This window comes from Carassius auratus, chromosome 16, assembly GCF_003368295.1.
Source record: "Carassius auratus strain Wakin chromosome 16, ASM336829v1, whole genome shotgun sequence".
In the NCBI taxonomy this organism is placed as follows: domain Eukaryota; kingdom Metazoa; phylum Chordata; class Actinopteri; order Cypriniformes; family Cyprinidae; genus Carassius; species Carassius auratus.
This window is the reverse complement of record NC_039258.1, coordinates 5,124,604-5,144,171: the sequence shown is the minus strand read 5'-3', so window position 1 is coordinate 5,144,171 and position 19,568 is coordinate 5,124,604. Positions and strand designations below refer to the sequence as shown.

Below are 19,568 nucleotides of genomic sequence, written 5' to 3'. Positions count from 1 at the left end.
TTTCTCTATCTCTCTGTTCACCATCGCTCCTTCCCCATCCTCCTCCTGCAGGTATTTAACCCCTTGCGTCAAATCAGAGTATTATGTAACTAAATGGGTAGAAGATGTGAATAAAAACACTGAAGGACCTTATATTAGGTACAATAACATCAGACTGCATTATATCTGTCCCTATTCATCATTTTCCCTCCTCAGTTGTTCGTCTCCTTGACCGAATATCATTTTTCAGAGATGAGTTTTAGGGTTTGAAGTGCACTTGCTGGCAGAAACGACACGAATCCTCTCAAAATCAAATATTCATTTCAATGTATTTGTTTCTTTTTGAATTAATCATTTATTATTCCATTCCAAGAAGTCATCAACAGATACACTAGAAATTAAACTGCAATATCACATTAGAGAAAGTATTTTTTTTAAGTAGTGCACTGTAAATGCACAACACTTTTACAGTTATACAACGGGTGAAAGTATTTCCATATACCTAGTGCTTTGTAAGCATAAATCATATATGTTTGTCCTTAGAAATCTTCCATTTATACTTCACAATAAAGGAAGACTGAAGGCATTTGATGATCAGTGCATAATTTGATGTAAACTTCGATAATCATGTGATGCAAGTATCCAAGAATGGCTGTCATATGATCATCTCGCAAAACCAAGAACATGTTGAGATAAGATTTCAGTCCAAAATCAACCGAAATAACAAATTATGTTTTACATAGAAAATATTTGTAGGACCATTAAGATTTTTGTTGCATTGTGACAATAGTTCAGTGACAAAAAGGACATTTAATTATTGTAATGCAAATAAGTAATAAAAAATATATGTTGTAAAGCAAGTATACATCATATTACATTTTTTTTACAACCTTTAATTTATTTGAATTTAAATAAAAAAATATTACAGTAGTTCTGTCAATGTAGTACAACTGACTATGAATGAAAACACCAGTGAGTTATATTAATAATAAAAAATAAAACAAGTATTTTGGGGGTGAAATGTGTGGGAAATATTAAACATCATATTGTTTCTAAAAATAATTATATATATTTGATATGTCTTTATCATATGTATCAATATTATGTAATAAGTTTTACTCAACATAATATTTTCTTTTGAATTTGGACTGAGATATAGCTAGGGTGTGTTTTTGTGAGAATCACTTAGTGCTCTGTGTAGGTTGTTGTATTTGTGCATCTGTGTGTGAACATCAAAAGAGCAAACCAGCCTCATTGATTGTAGTTGAAGTTCTGTGTTTGATTCCTCCTTCACTGTTCTGTCCCTCTCTGCATGCCGGCCGCTGCTTAACGTGTGTCGCTTTTGCACTCTATGATGTCATCATCGTTAGCTACCATAGTCTCCGTGACGATGATCACATGTGTCTGTCCTGATCACCTCATCATGTCCGCCATGTTTGTAAGCCCACATGACTCCGGGTATGTTTGTTCATTAAACATCCCTACAGCACTACACTGTGCTCGCAGTATCTGCCCAGCTTCACTCTCCAGTAAGAGCCAGTGGGTATTTTTGTGGCAAGGACTGATGAAGTTAGTGATTTTGGATGATGGCTTGTCGTGGAAACACTCCCTCTGACCTCATCAATGGGTCAAAGGTGACAGCTCCATGTTTGTTAACGCTAGTATCCGGTTCACGCACTACAGTACTAACGTCACATCTCTCCGCTCTCTCAGGACACTGTCACCTGCCAAATCACCCACTTCTTCAACGGGCTCCATCGCCTCCAGCCGTAGATACCCCTACCCCATGCCTCCGCTTCCAGATGAGGAGAGGAAGGCCAACAGACAGAGTGCCAGGGTAAGACTTACCATATGTCAGGATCATTTTACTGTCATTAGCACATGATTCAATTATTTACACAGTTTCCTCAAAACAAAGATTTAGCTCTTTTGTTTTTCAAGGGGTAATTACACTACATTTTTCTTTTATTCACTAATGAGGAGAGCTTCCAAAACACTGCTTCAAGAAAATTTGTTTTTAATCAGTGGTACAGAACTTTCAAAATTCCAATGGTGCGCCACTAGATGGCGTCAGGGTTATTATAGTAAAAAAAAAAAAAAAATGTTATTTGAATTAAAATAAATTTCTTATTCTCATTAAGCTTAACCTTTGTTCTTAACTAAAATTTTAATTTAAATAAGGATGTATAAATATATAGACAATATAGAAACCACAAAGATGAAAAAAAGACTAAAACTTTAACTAAAATTAACATCAAAGCACAAAGCAAAAATAAAATCTAATTCAAAATATTAATAAAAACTATAATAGAGTATTTAAATAATACTAAAATACTAATATGGCTTATGTTTTATTAACTCATCTCTGATTAGTTTTAGTATGTAGGTTCATTTTATATTAATTGAATGCATTTTTATTCTTGTGTATAATAAATGTGTGTATAATACAAAAAGGAAAATCAAACTTAATTTCCTCTAATTGACTTGTTTGTCAAACCCTGCATACGAACACAAAACAGGGACTACAGATTAATACCATTTTTTACAGAACCTTCCATTTTTAGGGTATTTAATTTAATTTGAAGATTGCATTTAATAGATTACCGTTTTATCAAAACATGCAATTGTTTTAATAAAGGTGTCATCAGTGTTTGTTGCATTTACATGATTTTGACCAGCAGGTGCCATCCTATGATGTTTCGATTACTTTGGGAAAAAATGAAATTGGTTCAGTTGATTAAGAGCTTCGAAAAGCTTTGTTTTCTAATTGCTATTATTCACTAATAATATGAAGCACTTAGTTGAAAGTAAACTACATACCCACAAGCCTGGGGTTATATTCACAAAACATTTGGAAGTAAAAAAAATACATTTTAAGAAGTTTATAAAAATGTTTCATAGGTGCAATTATTGAAAATTTTCTTGAGAGAAATTCTTAAGTATTTACTCAAGAACATCTAATTTTGCTGAAGACTTTATGATTATTACTCCAATGTGCAGGCAGCACAATCATGCATACTTTTTTTATCATGACTGACTGGATGGAAGTTCAGTACAATTTTTTTTAATCCACTGTTACTGTATTTTTTTTTTAATAACTCATATTTATTAAGTCATATTTATTAGCAAGTTGTATTAATTTTGTCTGTGTGTGATCTGTTTCAGCTGTGGGAAACGTCAATATAAAAGAGCTCCTCGAAACTGGGCTGCAAAACTCTGTAAGGATTTCTCTGCTTTTGTATGAATGAGAAAATGAAATAAGTAATAAAGTAAGGAATTCAAATGGAGAAACAAGTAACGAGTGAATGGAAGAGTTGGGCATGGTCTCCTCCGATCTCCGATAACATTTGTGGCATGGAGCTGTCTTATCTTGGATGTGGAGAAGTGCGGTATCAGTATCCCATTCCTGCTGTCATTCACAAACAGGACTCAGGAACACGATTTCATCACGAGACATACCCAGAATGACAGCCGATACAGAGACAACAGCAGCTACTCGTGCCCTTGTTAAACCACGCCCCCAAACACATGCTGTCTTGTGATTGGTTCCCTTGATGCCCGGGTGCAAGAAGCTCATGCAGGAGCAGGAAGTTAACTATTGTTTTGAACGCACGCTGTCACTGTAGAACCTACTGCTGTATGCATGAGAAAACATGTTTATCCATTCCTTGTAGTGTAACCATGTACAAATGTTTTAAGATCTTTCACTCAAGGGTGCCGCATGTATTGAAGGACAGCTTCGTAGGCCGTTAAGATTCAATCCCATGTCCACTTCACCAGAACATCATACATTCATATCTTCTCAGAGAACTTTGTACATATGTCATATAATTCAGAGTGAAATGTGAGGGTGTAGTATTTTTCGGTTTTTAAAGTTTGGTAGTGGAGAGCGTGGTGGAACTTTTTTTCTGCATTTAAGTGTCTGTCCTGTGATCACATCTCTAAATTCACAGAATTTGTTTCAAGACTAGTGCAAGCTACACAGAGGCACCATTTCATGAATTATGCGTCAGATCGTAACAACACATCGCAAACAACGATACTTTTGTAATGAGCACATTTCTGCTTTAGATTGAGTAAAGATTTTGCATTTAAAAGTCACGACTGAAGTGGAAATAGCCTCAGATATTTTTTTCCTACATGTGATGTAACCAAAAAAAAAAAGGACAGGGACTTGGTTGTATTTGTTGGTACCATTGATGCTTTTGGCGAAAGAAAATTGTGAGAAAAGGGCGGAGCTTAAGTGAACTAAATGATAGAAGTCCAACATGCATCACCCTAGAGAAGAACAAGTTTTCATTTAAAGCTTTTATTGTTTCTGAATTTTAAAAATTGAAAGGGTAATTTTGACTTCTTATCTACAATCTTACATTTTTCGCAGAACTCTGATGAACTCAGAATTTTGCTAAAAAGTTTTAATTAGTATACTTTTGTTTTACTTTTTTGTTTTAGTTTTCTGTAATCTTGATCTTGAGGTCAAAACATTTTATCTGCTTGGACGAATTTTACGCATGAAGTTAAGATAATGAAGTTTTTTATGTGTCATGGTGACTTCAGAAATCTGTGCTAGTGTCTGCATAAGTTATCTGATACACATAGTCGATTAGTTGTAAAGTGCTACTATAGGAGAGAAAATGAAATGAGCTTCTGAATCGTAACATGCATGAGGCCTTAATTCTCTGTTGGAGTTTCTAATGAGTTTTTCCCTCATACTCACAGCCGAATGTAATTCTTTCATTTCCTCATCATCATCTTCATCATCATCTCACGTTATTTATAATTATCTCGTAAGCATAAGGAATGTGATTCTAGCTGATTGTTTCGGGTACTTGGATTTTTGTGATTCATGCTGCATTCATGAAAACAACAAGCACAGATTTGTGTATCATCTATCCACACAAGTGTGTAGAGCTTACCTCTGCATTGATTATATTTTTTTCATATTTAGATGTTTAATGTATTTTCAGTTGAAAAATAAGGCAGATAAAATGAACACGAATGGTAAAAATTGATATGGAATTCAGAATCACGGAGGTAATAATAGCTGTCATGGTTTACGCGAGAGACTAAAACCCTGGAGATGTGTGAATGTAATGCTAAACATATTTCCTTGATAAATTATGAGGTTTAGGGGGGAACACATGTTGAGTTTTTAAACACATTCTCCCTGAATAACATGTACTGTATGTAGACTCGCCGTTATGAATCCATAATCACAGTTTTCTGATGTTGGTAGACGTTTGTTTACAGCATGACACTCTTCACGCTACAGTATCCCTCTGGTCATGTGACCATCCGGCCTTGATAGATTGCCTACTTCTGGTCAGTATTGTATTAGTAATGGCAGTTTTCATCTGTACATAGTCTGCTGTGCGTCGGCACTGATTTTTGCACTCTGCCTGTAATCCACGAATACTGTCCCGTAACATCGCCATGATGCATATGAGGTATTTTTAAGGTAACTTTGTATAGTCTTTCCCTCCTTCCCAGTATTACTACTTGTACATATTTAACCCCAACAACAATTAAGTGCTATAGAATGATTATTAGCGCAATAGGTTTTTGTGCAAACTGAGGTTTTTATTTCATTAACATGTCGCCTTTGTACATCACGTGGGACACTTGCCCTGTTTCTGTGTTTGTATTTGCAGTTTAAACACATCAGGATTCTGAACTCACACCAAGAACATGAACATTAACTCAGTATAGTTTCTTTTCATAATAATAACTGACCATCTGAAGCAATACTCTCTGCTCACTGTGACCCTAACCTGTCCGAGACAAATGCACACTCATACTGGAATAAACAAGTCTGATGCCGGTCATTTTAATCGATTCATTGGGCAACTCATGATTGAAGGACACAACCAAAATACCTATGAATGTATTTAAGAAAATTCATATTTTGCACACAGCCACGCCCATATTGATAGCTATGGAAGCATGTTTTCACCACAGGATAGATAATAATGAAAGTAATTGCTTTTTCTCACAAAAAAAGAAAAGAAGAAATATTTTTCCACGCAATTCATCCTTTTTTTCCTCAGAATTGTGAGGGGAAATGTGGAATTGCGAGATATAAATTTAGAATTCTGACTTTCTTGCAATAAAGTACGTTAACATGTTAACGGAATAAAAATGGTAATTTTGCCAGGAAATGAGTAGGAATTGCAAGATAAACTCAGAATTCTCGCAAATTCGAAATTCTTTTTCCCCCACTGCAGAATTAAAAATAAAAAGGTCAGTGCAACTTTTTTCCTAACAATTCTGAGTTTGTCGCACAATTCAGACTTCTTTCTGGAAAAAGAGGAAAAACAATTAAGCTAATTGCTGCTGTTCATCTACCAATTCTCACAATTTCATATTTTTGGAAAAATACAAGTTTTTTAATCTGACCAATCTTTTTTTTTTTTTTTTTTACCTAGAATTGCAAGAAAAAGAATTGTGAGAATCTTTATATTTGTTTATTTTTATTCTATGTTGGAAACAAGCTGCTATAGCAATTTATCACACACACACACAAACTGAAATCCAGGACAGTGTTAACCCGAAGTGAGTTTTTTGTTATGTTTTGTTTTGTTTCAGCTGCAATTTCATCTTTTTCACTCCTTCTGCGCAGGCAGCCGCTGTCTCACTCTCTGTTGTTTCTCTTGTGTTCTCATTTGACCGTGTACACAGTGTTGGTAATCATAGATTCTTCATGGCTGTTTTTGTTCATTGTGTGCTGTACATAGACTGACAATTCAAATGATAAATGCTCTTTTTTTCATACAGTATCCATTCAGTATTGTAATATATAAGATAAAAGTAAAACTTTCATTCAAATCTTGTCTCATGTGTTGTGTGCAAAAAAGTTCTCCTATACAAGTTCAGAATAATCCTCACTCTTAAATTCTGATTGGATGAGCCACAGCGTACAGTTAAACCAATGAACCACATCCACATTTTTTTTATCTTATGACTGTTGCCAAGACATTATAAATAACTTGAGAGGTTGGGAGTTAGAGATGAATTCTTCAAAAGTGTGTAAATGTCCTAAAAAGTTTTTTTTTTTAAATACACGCATGGCATTTATTACACCAGCAGACAGATATCTGGTCAATAATAACAACAAAAGATGATCATGTTTTAAAATTGAAATGTTAAAAATTATAATTTCACTATGCTTTTAAGAGAAAGGCAAATGATATCAAATATGATTTGACATTACCACACAGGCACATTCACAGTCCAGTCCTGAATTAATCGAAAACGAAACTTGGCACATGAGCCTCTGCCACCTGAAAAATCATTTCATGTAGTAGAATAATCATGTTTTTAAAAGAATTATGCAAAACCTCATAACAATATACAGTATTGTTCAAAATAATAGCAGTACAATGTGACTAACCAGAATAATCAAGGTTTTTCGTATATTTTTTTATTGCTACGTGGCAAACAAGTTACCAGTAGGTTCAGTAGATTCTCAGAAAACAAATGAGACCCAGCATTCATGATATGCACGCTCTTAAGGCTGTGCAATTGGGCAATTAGTTGAATTAGTTGAAAGGGATGTGTTCAAAAAAATAGCAGTGTGGCATTCAATCACTGAGGTCATCAATTTTGTGAAGAAACAGGTGTGAATCAGGTGGCCCCTATTTAAGGATGAAGCCAACACTTGTTGAACATGCATTTGAAAGCTGAGGAAAATGGGTCGTTCAAGACATTGTTCAGAAGAACAGCGTACTTTGATTAAAAAGTTGATTAGAGAGGGGAAAACCTATAAAGAGGTGCAAAAAATGATAGGCTGTTCAGCTAAAATGATCTCCAATGCCTTAAAATGGAGAGCAAAACCAGAGAGACGTGGAAGAAAACGGAAGACAACCATCAAAATGGATAGAAGAATAACCAGAATGGCAAAGGCTCAGCCAATGATCACCTCCAGGATGATCAAAGACAGTCTGGAGTTACCTGTAAGTACTGTGACAGTTAGAAGACGTCTGTGTGAAGCTAATCTATTTTCAAGAATCCCCCGCAAAGTCCCTCTGTTAAAAAAAAGGCATGTGCAGAAGAGGTTACAATTTGCCAATGAACACATCAACTGGCCTAAAGAGAAATGGAGGAACATTTTGTGGACTGATGAGAGTAAAATTGTTCTTTTTGGGTCCAAGGGCCACAGGCAGTTTGTGAGACGACCCCCAAACTCTGAATTCAAGCCACAGTACACAGTGAAGACAGTGAAGCATGGAGGTGCAAGCATCATGATATGGGCATGTTTCTCCTACTATGGTGTTGGGCCTATTTATCGCATACCAGGGATCATGGATCAGTTTGCATATGTTAAAATACTTGAAGAGGTCATGTTGCTCTATGCTGAAGAGGACATGCCCTTGAAATGGTTGTTTCAACAAGACAATGACCCAAAACACACTAGTAAACGGGCAAAGTCTTGGTTCCAAACCAACAAAATTAATGTTATGGAGTGGCCAGCCCAATCTCCAGACCTTAATCCAATTATATATCAAAAATGCTGTTTCTGAAGCAAAACCAAGAAATGTGAATGAATTGTGGAATGTTGTTAAAGAATCATGGAGTGGAATAACAGCTGAGAGGTGCCACAAGTTGGTTGACTCCATGCCACACAGATGTCAAGCAGTTTTAAAAAACTGTGGTCATACAACTAAATATCAGTTTAGTGATTCACAGGATTGCTAAATCCCAGAAAAAAAAAATGTTTGTACAATATAGTTTTGAGTTTGTACAGTCAAAGGTAGACACTGCTATTTTTTTGAACACACCCCTTTCAACTAATTGCCCAATTGCACAGCCTTAAGAGCGTGCATATCATGAATGCTGGGTCTTGTTTGTTTTCTGACAATCTACTGAACCTACTGGTAACTTGTTTGCCACGTAGCAATAAAAAATATACTAAAAACCTTGATTATTCTGGTTAGTCACATTGTACTGCTATTATTTTGAACAATACTGTATCCTACATTTCTGGGCAGTTTAGTATAATGCACATAGTCCTCCAGAAACATTAATGCTCCGACTACATCTGAAGGCATATCTGTGAGGAACAGAGACACAGTCAAACACTTCTGTCACTAACATACAGAAAAATAAATTCATATCAGCTTTTTTTTTCTTTTTTGGCATTACTATTTTCATGACAATTAAGAATATTTAACACCATGATGCAATCTTTTTTTCTTTTTTTTCTGTAATACAAAAAACATCAGTGTAGTATTTGTTGTGCTACTTTTGTGTAGATTATCAAAATGTTTCTATTACAAATCCGGGAATATAAACAGTATTATTTTGCTCAGTATATTTATATTTATTCTCTCTACATATTCATATTTATTATATTTTATATTATTTGACTCTATATAACTTGCTTAATTTTTATGTTATATTCTATATATTTTTACACAATGCACTTTTTTTTATTTCATAGTTTAATATTTTATAATAATATAAATTTAATTAGTCATTAGTTAATTCATTAACATTTTTATAGTAAAGCTTATCTACACAGCAATGTAGTACTTGTAGAGACTTCCTGCAGATAAAACTGATTTTATAAATATTATAATTTAACATTATATTTTATAAATATTATATACTTTTTATAATTTCATCTTTTTATTCCATAATTGTAAAAAAAAAAAAAAAAGTCCTAATAGTCCTAAAACAATTTTTTTCTTCAGTCCTTTACATGTTTTTGTTCCTCATCCATCACATACCTGGTGCACTGCTCCATTATGGAGTGAATAAACTGTCCGATCAGAGCCAGGAAGTGTTGGGTGTCTCTGGAGTGAAACTGTTTGAGCAGCGTCAGGAGACCCAACACCAGAGGAGCCCAGTCCAGCGGATCTGCAGCCTTCCTGCACGTCATCCCTGTGAAAACACCAACCGATACACTACTACTTTTAATAAACTACTACATACTGGCAAAATGTACAGCCTGAATGCACTGTAAGTCACTTTGGATAAAAGTGTCTGCTAAATTAATAAATGTAAATTTAAATGTACTTTTAATCAAGAATGTATTAAATTGATCCAAAGTGACAGTAAAGACATTACAAAAGATTTCTATTTCAAATAAAGTTTTTTTTTTTTTTTTTACTTTATATTCATCAAAGTCTACTGAAAACAAATCATGGTTTCCACAAAAATATTAAGCAGCAAAACGGTTTCAACACTGATAATAAAAAGAAATGTAAATATCAGTAAATATTACAATGATTTCTGAAGAATCATGTGACACTGCAGACAGAAGTAACAATGCTGAAAATTCAGCTTTGCATCAACGGAATAAATTCCACTTTAAAATATATCAAAATGGAAAACAGTTATTTTCAACTGTAATATTATTTCTGATCAAAAAAAGCCTCGGTGAGCATTTAAAAAGATCTTACTAATGCCAAGCATGTGAATGAATGGTGGCGTAGAAAGTCAGTCGCAGACCTTGGCTTGTGTTGTACTGCAGTTTTGGCAGCTGAGCGATGCTGACGAACACTGGAAGATGTCTGCGGGAGAAGCTAAAACCAGCCCAAGTGCTAAGAAATAAATAAGGAGGAAACATCATTCCCAACACGCAGCGAGGTGTCTTGAATCAGATTTGCAGGAGTAGTTCAGTTCAGTAGCTATCTGCTGCCTCAAGATCTGCATCTGACCCACCTGTCAAAGGATCATTGATTGATCTGGAATAGTGATGCTGAAAAAGATGAATCCATAGATTAAAAGAAAGCAGCACCTTCATGATGGCTTCCAGATACGCTGGCCAGATCTTCTGGGTTTTGGCCACAGCGTTGATGTAGACTTTGCTTGCATTTGCTAAATATTAATGCGGAAACACAAATATATCAAGAATATTCTTGTGGAAAGAAGTGTCAGATTTAAAGTAGGCTATCAAAAACACTTACCCACAATGCCTTTGACGGGATTGACAGCCGTCAGCAGAGCTTTAAAGACGTCAACCACAGCTTTGTCCTTCAGGATGTTCCTCTGAAAGACTGTCAGAAAATTCTGCAATGAAGAAACAGAAGATTCCTGCTAAATCCTGCAGCTGATGTCACACAGGTGATGTCTCCATATTTCTGCTGGTCGCTCTTGTCTTTGAGTCTGAAAACTGCAGGAATAAATTCTGAGAGTCTGAGTAATTCTGCTATGATGGCATTTCCTCTGGACACGATCCTCAGGATGGCCTGACCACACAGGTTGTTCTCTGCCAGAAAGTCCACCATGATGAGGAAAAAAAAACAGCAGATCTACTTTCTGATCAAAGCTTCATTCAGTCTCTTTAGGGATGGCCAGACCTGATGATATTCAGTAAAAAACAATACTTTTGTATACGACCCACGTAACTGACTGCTATCGTTACAAATGCACATACAGTCATTACTCTGACCTCAAATTAGTTGATTTCATAATATATTTCAATAAAAAACCTTTGCTTAAAATTTATCAAACGATCTTAATGCACCAGATACGGTTCACTATGAGTTAAGCGATGCACTATAATAGTCAAAACAGCATATAAAATAGGTTAACATTATTAATTAATATATATATTTATAAATATATATTTATATATATATTTTTTTTTTTATTTAGATTCAAGTCACTCACAGTCACTCACTCTGCAGTACAGAACAGACACTTCCGAGCACATGTTTATTTATTTTTTCCTCAAACGAGTTCTTGATGTAAATTTAAGTTCAAGTTTATATGACATATTGTATATATAATATATATATATATATATATAAAAGAACAGACACTTCCTGTTTACAAATCACGTGAGTGTCACGAGAAGAACTCATTGGTCGCTCCGCCAGGAGCTTAGGCTACATTGCTACGTTCTGTTCAACTGCTTCAAAATAAAAACTTCATGGTTGTCTATTCGAGTGATTCTTTAATAATTGTTTTATTACATGCCATTACCAAACCAGTTGTTAAGTATTTTAATTCAGAAACATTACCATTTTAATTGTTTACATTTAAAATGACTGCTAACTTTTTAAAATGTGATTATCATCATATGAAATATTGCCTAGAGGCTATATTTTCTTATATTAAAAATCCCATCAGTACACATAAATTATCCTGAAAATTTTGTATTTTTTTGTTCAACATTTTAACTATGCAAAAGTGCCTCTGTCTGAAGAATCATTCACGCACTATTTTTTTTTTTTACATAATATTCTTCAATATATTAGAGAAATATTGACAGAATATTCTTTTACATTATTTACATTTTTGATTAGTCAGTGCATATCTTTAACCTGTACCTGACCATATAGAGTTGTGATTTTATTCTGTATGCCCAAAAGTAAAATTGCCTAAAACTGTGACACAGTGTTATAATTTACTATATAAAATGTAACGATATACTAAAATATGTTTCATGCCATAGTGCCAGTATATTTTATAATCTTGTCTCAGTTCTTACTAATGAGATTTGAGATTAAGAAGAAGAATGTGATGCCATTAGGAAATGTACTGAAAAGACCAACTTTGAGGAGAAAAAGAACACAGCAAAGAATACAGCATTTATTTCATCCAAATTTATTGTGTAGTCCACAAACAAGTAGAAAATATATATATTTAGTCTAAATCAAGCAAAGGCCTATTGAAACAGTTCAATTAAATAAAAATCATTGCACAAGGCCTATGGCTCTGGGAAATAAAGCTTTTACCACCACAGCGGCATCTACAGATTTTAAGGCTCATCATATGAGTTTCACATCACAATCCATGATGGTTCCAGATCTGTATTACTATTGGTGCATGTAAAAAAAAATAAAAAATAAAAATAAACTATTTTTGAAACACTGTAGTTTAACGCTATTAGAGACAGCTGAAGGAAGCATTACATATAACTGTTGTTTGATTCTAAACTAAAATGCATTCGAAGCAAAATCCCAGTAAAGCTATCAAACTCTAAAAAATGTAAGGATAAGTTGTTAACAGTGGAGAGGACACATTTTGCTAAGTTTAAATGTGCTATATTGTTCAAACAGTACTAACCATGTTCACAGAGGCACCTTTGACCTCTTGCCTATAATATACTACAATATTCACAGGAAAACCCAGAGGGTTGCTAGCAATTCAAATGCATTTTCACCAAAAACTAAGAAACCCAGGACATAAAAACAAAAATACAACACAGAGCTCTTAAAAATCAGTAAAATATCAGTATTAAATCACACAATAATTATTTGAATAATCGCCATAGACCCAGACCCACTCGTGTAGAGGTGAAATTTAACATCACTATAAATACAAACTTATGAAAGAATTTAAACTACTGGTTGAGCATTAACCTATATGTACAAACTGAACACTTTTCATTCCCTCCTTCAGAAACATGCTGATGTCTTACACGGGGCGATTTTAAAAGTACAAGTCATAGTGCTGTTTTCATGCACAAATATTATAAAAAGAAAACCTTAAATTACACCCATACTGTAATTATTTATTAATAATTCATGTTTCATTTAGTCATATTAAACCAAGATATTAATGGAAACCAGAAACACATATTCCTAAAAAGAGAAAGAAATTCTGCAGCAGTCATAGAAATGGAAAACATAACACTTCACGATTAGGGCAAATACACATTATGTTTTCTTAACATGATTCATTATAATGTCCAGCAAATGAAAGTCCGCTTTGCTTACAGGCTTATGAACTGTGTAGAGGAGAAATCTGAGGAAGATTTCACTTCAAAAATGTACAAACGGCAAACAACCAAAAAACAGGAATTCCCCATGTTCCCATTGAATTTTAGAAAATATTTGAACTTTCTGGTTGAAAAAATCACCTGTTTATTACAACAATTTCCACAAAACAGCTTTCCCATAAGATGAGTATTAGCTGTTATTGTTTGAAGATGACCCACATAATGGCAGTCAGCAGCACTATAGAAACACGTACAACTTCCTGTTGGGATGTACTGTGCTGTATGTCAGATATTCATGGTCAGTACAGTATGTAGACGATAAAATACTTTCGTGTCACTGAATTTGTAAATTTGATTTGAAATGTTTGGTCTCGCCCTACATAAATAAGGTGGCTGGTGCATCACGGTGGTTGACAAAGTGCCTCAAGCGTCTAATTGACACAATGTATTCATGCATATTCCCTTAATTAGCTATTGTGTCCATTATTAAGGGAACCATAACATTCAATGCTATACCTTTGGCACTAAGTGTTTTCCATTTGACCCCAAATGAAAAAAAGCCCATTTAAAAGACCCTATAGAGGCCTAGGATGTCTTTGTATGTACAAGGGTTAAGGTGCATGATCAATTCTGGTAGACACAAGTTCAAATTGTATGCATGACATTATTATCATTATTCAAGGGACCTTGAGTTATCGCTGCACTTCAGAACCGCAGAGAGAAAAGGAAAAATAAAAAAAGCCTGTCATTGTGCATGATTTCTCAATTTTTGAATGTAGTCAATCATTCTGAGCAAAAACAGTTCTCTTCAATGTTTTTGCTGAAAAGATCTTGTCAAACCTTACGTGAAACTACGTAAAATACAAGCAGAATTGGTGCAGTGGTGAAGGGCATGTGGTCGAGACCCAACACAGTCATGGTTTTCCATCAAGGGTCATTGCTCAGAATAAAGCCAATTCAGAAAGCTCACTGACCCTCAGACACAGACAATGTTTTTCGAACACTCTGTGGAGGCTCCCAGGCATCACTGTCATCAGTGTCATCATCATCTTCATCACCGTCTTCATCTCCCAAAGCAGGTCCTTGCTGCTCAACTGCTGTCTCATTTTCACCCTGATGCTTGTCCTCCTCCTCATCTTGTTCTTCATTTCCCGTTTTATCTTCAAACGGGTTGGTACCCATTTCCTCCTTCCGATGAATCTCCGCAAACCACTCTCTCACCTGCTCATAGCTCATGTTAGACTTGGCGACAAGCTCATCCAAGTCCTGTTCGTTCAGAAACTTGTGCTTCAAGTAGTACTCCTTCAGAATATCCCGTCCAGACTTGAACCTGATTGGTAGATTCTTCTCCGATTCGGTGGGCTTCTTCGCTTTTCTACTACGGGTTCTTCCCCAACCGCGATTTCGAATCCTCCGTTTTCTGTTTTTGTTGCCATTTGTTCCTCCTGCGTTTCCACTTTGATAATAAAAATACCACTTCAAGTTGCCATTCTTCCAGGCATAGCGTGTATCGCCAAACCAGTTGACGATGTAGGAACGAGGCAGTCCGCTTTCCTCAGCCAGCTGGTCGTATTCTTCTGTCGAGGGCCACTGAGTGCGAACAAACGCAGTCTTCAGAACATGAAGCTGCTCAGGTGTTTTCTTAGTAACCTTCTCTTTGCTCAGTTTCTTTCCTCCAGGTGGAGTTTGGCTCCCCTTCTTTTGGGATGTTTCACCATCTGCTTTCAACTCTGAGGAATCGGGCACAGGGGTTTTTCTTTTTTCGGTGAACCAGGCGTCAATCTCACGTCTGGTAAGTTTGGTCTCGGCCCTCAGCCGGCTAAGCTCTTCATCAGTTGGTGTGTCACATTTCTGAAAGCTTTCCTCTAGGACCACCAACTGCTCTGGCGTCTTTTCTTTAAACTTCTGCAAGGTAAAGTCTGGGAAGGGGTTCCAGGTCTTTGCACGTGTCTCCTTCTCTTTGACGGGTGATGGCGTCGGAGACTGTGGTGTTTCATCACTAGAGTCAATAACAATGGTGGCACTGCTACTACCCCTGGGATTGTCATTCGTGATGAAGGCGTGGCTGTTCTTAGAATTGCGCTGGTTGTATCGGGTGTCACTGAACCACTTTTTAATCTCACCTTTGGTGAGGTGGGTCAACTTCATTAGCCTAGCTATCTCTGCATCGCTGGCAAACTGATTCTTCAGGTAGCTTGCTTTCAATTCAGACAACTGTTCCTTGGATTTCTTAGGCCGCATGCCAAAGTGATCAGCGCTGAGTGCGGAGTTCTCTTGAGGGGTCAGCGATGGGGGCTGAATGGTGGTAGCTCTTTTAGTTTCACTGAGCGCAGGACTTGTTTGATTGGTTGCAATCTTGGGCGTCTGGCTTTGATTGGGCATTCCTGCTACTGTCAGGGTTATTGGAGTGGTCACTGGGAGGCTATTGGCTGTGCCTACCTGTGTAAGAACCAGTCCTGGCTGACCCACAATCTGGCAAGTCTGAAGAATAGACTGCAGGCCGTTAGTGGCAGAGAGATGATGGGCTGGTATAACTGTGATGGTCTGGGGAACTGTGTGGACTGTGCCATTAAACTGCTTCCTCCTCGCCTCCTCAACTTCTTCTGGGGTCCAGCTGACGCCATGCTTCAAACGCTGAGCTGAAAACCAGATCTTTATCTGCTCCTCACTGAATTTGGTCTGGGCTGCAAGTCCCATGATTTCAGACACCGATGGGTATGGGAACTTCTTGTAGGTGTTGACCAGGACTGCATTGGAGTCCATTGCAGCATTATATGTGGGTATACTACTTACTGGTATTAGAAGTTGAGTTTGAGCGCTCTGCTGGGCCTGCAAAGCAGAAAGCACCTGGGCCAATCCGGCTGGAAGAACGGTCGCAGGGTTCATAACCAGCTTCTTCTGATCTGCTACCACAGGGTTTGAAATACTGACTAGAACGCTGGGCTTTACAGACTCTGTGAGCAATGGGCTCATGTGTTCTGGTGCCATGGAAGTGCCCATGACTGACGCTTCCAATGGCTCCAGTTCCATCTCACTTTCAGTCACTGCCTCGCTTTCACTCACGACTTTTAGAGAAACAGCTATTCTCTTGGGTTCAGATTTGCTTTTCATTTTCATTATAGGAGTCTTGCTAAGAGGGATTCCAGTAACTGAGGGGTCATCGCTATCTTCCACCTCTGTCTGCACAAAACCACCTTCAGCGGTCAGATCAGAGATGGGCTGCTCTAGTGGTGTTTGACCAGAGCGTTTTCCTGAAGAACGACAGTCCTCACTCGAGAAATGGATCCCTTCATATTCTGTAGGGACAGTAAAAGGATTACTTTGATTAGAATCAGTATTGTGCTTGAGTGTCTGATATTTAAAAAAAAAACATGACTTTTGACTTGCTTTTTGTCGTAACCAACTGCAACCACAAACTGCAATGTGAAAAAAAAAAAGGTTGCTTTGGTTTTTTTTTTTTTTTGCATTCTGCTAGGAAGCCCCACTTAGAAATTCCATTCATCCAAAATCTCACTCATCAACATAGCTGTATATTAAATATTAAAATATATGTATATATTTTGCAACATCTAAACTCTTACTGTGAACACAAAAGTTACTTTTCGCTAGAAACCCGTCATGTTGCACTTAGTAAGGACACAGCACTATTCCAACCAGTACAAAAAAAAAAAAAACCTTTAGAAGTGACCTTCACCTGTCTCTGTTTCCATGGGAACCACTGCTCCCTCGGTGGGACCTTCTGCCACACTCTCAGCTCCTTCATTCCCTTCCAGAGCCTCCATATCAGGATCTTGCTCTACGACATCTGACGGAAGCACCATGCAGGGGGTCGTGGACTTCCTTCTGCTCGACATTGTGCTTGTGAATGTGAAAAAGAAAATATAAACTGGCCAGAGCCTTCAGGAGGTTGAATTTACAAGTTAAACATTAGCCCCATCCCAAGATTTGAGCTCAACATCCTGAAAGACACAGAAAAACAAAAATTTACACACAAGACACTGGTTATGATGTAAACGTGACAGTTGACCTACAATTAAAAACATTTACTGATGCATTCATATAAACACTAGGTCAAATTACCACACAAACGTAGAGTCTTCTTCTGCATTGCACTGTTAAAGCCAATTATTTAGAATTCAATGCTAATCAAACTTAAAATCAAATGAACAATGCATTATCTAGGTAGCACTTTACAGTAAGGCTGTATACGTTAATAAATTAAAAATCAGTTAATGTGAACCTTTACATCTGTTATCAAACATTTAACATATTTATCTATAGCCCTATACGTTTATTGCATGGGTGACCAAACTCGGTCCAGGAGGGACACTGTGTTTAGCTCCAACTTGCCTCAACACACCTGTCAGGAAGATTCTAGTATGACTAGTAAGCGCTTGATTAGCCGGTTCAGGTGTGTCTAATTGGGGTTGGATCTAAACTCTGCAGGTCCCTCCAGAACTGAGTTTGGGCATCCCTGAAACCTTAGTGCATCCGCATACATTGCAGTGACCTACAGCTGTCAGATATATATTTGTGCTCAACATGTATTTTACATTTAAGTTTTTTCTATAACTAAAATCAGATTCAAAATCATGAACAAAAAACATGAAATAAAACCTGCCAACAACTCAAAAATATGGGACTGCAATTATAGACAATTACTTAATGCATAGTAAAGTTTATTGTGGTTTTACTTTATAAATACAATTTTGACTTATTAAATATTAATTTATATGGTGCAAAAAAAATTAAGCTTCCAAAAAAAAAAAAAGTTGAAAAGATTTATATTATTAATAGAAATATTTCTAATAATAACAAATGAAAAGCTTAAAGGGTCAAAGTTATTTTCCATAACACATTTCTAAAAGTAAAAGTTGTGCATATTTACTTTAAATATTGCATTAAGAAATAACATGAATTGAAAATGAAAAACAGGGTTTAGAAATTAACATTTAAGATTAACAAATTATATAAATGACACATAATGCATTAACCATTGTTAATGCATCCAGCCCTTTTGTGTCACTATATAACAGGCGTCAGCATTGGACAATAGTTCATTTGCAGACTGAGAAATGTCAGACGTGTGAGGTGCGTTTTAAAGCGCTTTCTCTTAAAACACTTTGGCGTTTTCACGATACACTGTAGGCACAGATGGTAAACCATGATAATAAATTATCATTATCAAGAACTTAATCGTTATCATTTTACCATGGTATTTACTGATAACTTATTCTGTTCTACCTTTGAGTACCATGGTAATGGTGCATACATTACAGAAAAGCATATACACTACCATGATACACTGTATATGTATGGTACCCCAAGGTTGCTCAGAAAATTACTATGGTAATATCATGCAACAAAGTATAAAAACAACATAACAGCACGGTACTTTCCGGTACTTTTTGTTAGTGAAGGAGCTTCAGGGATGCGATGGAACTCACCGGCAGTGGGGTTCAATGTCAGATCGCGGCTCTGGTTGCGAGTATCCTCCGATTCAGCGGCAGGAAGAGCGGAGGCGAGGCGGACCGAGACCCGCCGTACGTACAGGGGGGAAAACCCTGGATGGACCGGACAGATTCCACGCCGATCGGACGTTTCTCTCCCTGATGTCTTTATTACTCTGTTATCTGACCGGGCACACTGCGCTGCGGTTTTATGGGTTTCTCAGTAAACACAATAATCATCTGCGCTCATTTTAATGGCAGTTTTTAATGATCATCAGGCGTCACCGCTGTCAGTGTTATACGTCGTGACATCATCGCCAGGCGACTCCCCGCCGTCACGTAAAATCGGCGTTAAAACATGTTTAGACGTTAATTTAATCAAGACACTCACACAGGACTTTGAACGGGTCCAATGCACACACTTGTGGACTTTAAAATCGTCCACGCGCTACGAAACCAGAGCATTG

General features: G+C 36.6%; 3 protein-coding genes across 9 annotated transcripts in view; 1 reads left to right on the top strand and 2 right to left on the bottom strand.

Annotated features, from left to right (window-relative positions):
* Positions 1 to 6,804, top strand: part of adam22 (ADAM metallopeptidase domain 22) — a 58,618-nt gene extending 51,814 nt beyond the window's left edge. For 2 of the 5 annotated variants that reach the window (XM_026283530.1, XM_026283534.1), the window contains exons 30-32: positions 52 to 138; positions 1,693 to 1,816; positions 3,145 to 6,804. In XM_026283530.1, coding sequence (XP_026139315.1) covers positions 52 to 138; positions 1,693 to 1,816; positions 3,145 to 3,165 — 232 coding nt within the window. In that variant the 3' untranslated portion in view covers positions 3,166 to 6,804. The remainder of the gene's footprint in view (positions 1 to 51; positions 139 to 1,692; positions 1,817 to 3,144) is intronic. The other 3 variants (XM_026283533.1, XM_026283535.1, XM_026283532.1) reach the window with 2 other exon arrangements.
* A 2,150-nt stretch (positions 6,805 to 8,954) lies between these two features.
* Positions 8,955 to 11,245, bottom strand: washc5 (WASH complex subunit 5). Of its 2 annotated transcripts, XM_026285127.1 has the most exons (4): positions 10,890 to 11,245; positions 10,432 to 10,800; positions 9,708 to 9,861; positions 8,955 to 9,028 (listed from the first exon to the last, which is right to left on the bottom strand). In XM_026285127.1, the coding sequence occupies exons 2-4, from the start codon at positions 10,550 to 10,552 to the stop codon at positions 8,968 to 8,970; spliced, it is 336 nt and encodes a 111-aa protein (XP_026140912.1). In that variant the 5' UTR covers positions 10,553 to 10,800; positions 10,890 to 11,245; the 3' UTR covers positions 8,955 to 8,967. The 2 variants fall into 2 exon arrangements, with proteins under 2 accessions (XP_026140912.1, XP_026140913.1); XM_026285128.1 differs by lacking the exon at positions 10,890 to 11,245 and having other exon boundaries at positions 10,432 to 10,812.
* Positions 11,246 to 12,522: 1,277 nt separating this feature from the next.
* On the bottom strand, positions 12,523 to 19,525 carry zhx1 (zinc fingers and homeoboxes 1). 2 transcript variants are annotated; one of them, XM_026283529.1, is made up of 3 exons: positions 19,099 to 19,525; positions 17,346 to 17,509; positions 12,523 to 16,947 (listed from the first exon to the last, which is right to left on the bottom strand). In XM_026283529.1, the coding sequence occupies exons 2-3, from the start codon at positions 17,503 to 17,505 to the stop codon at positions 14,618 to 14,620; spliced, it is 2,490 nt and encodes an 829-aa protein (XP_026139314.1). In that variant the 5' UTR covers positions 17,506 to 17,509; positions 19,099 to 19,525; the 3' UTR covers positions 12,523 to 14,617. The 2 variants fall into 2 exon arrangements, with proteins under 2 accessions (XP_026139314.1, XP_026139313.1); XM_026283528.1 differs by having other exon boundaries at positions 17,346 to 17,610; positions 19,099 to 19,524.
* Positions 19,526 to 19,568: the final 43 nt, after the last annotated feature.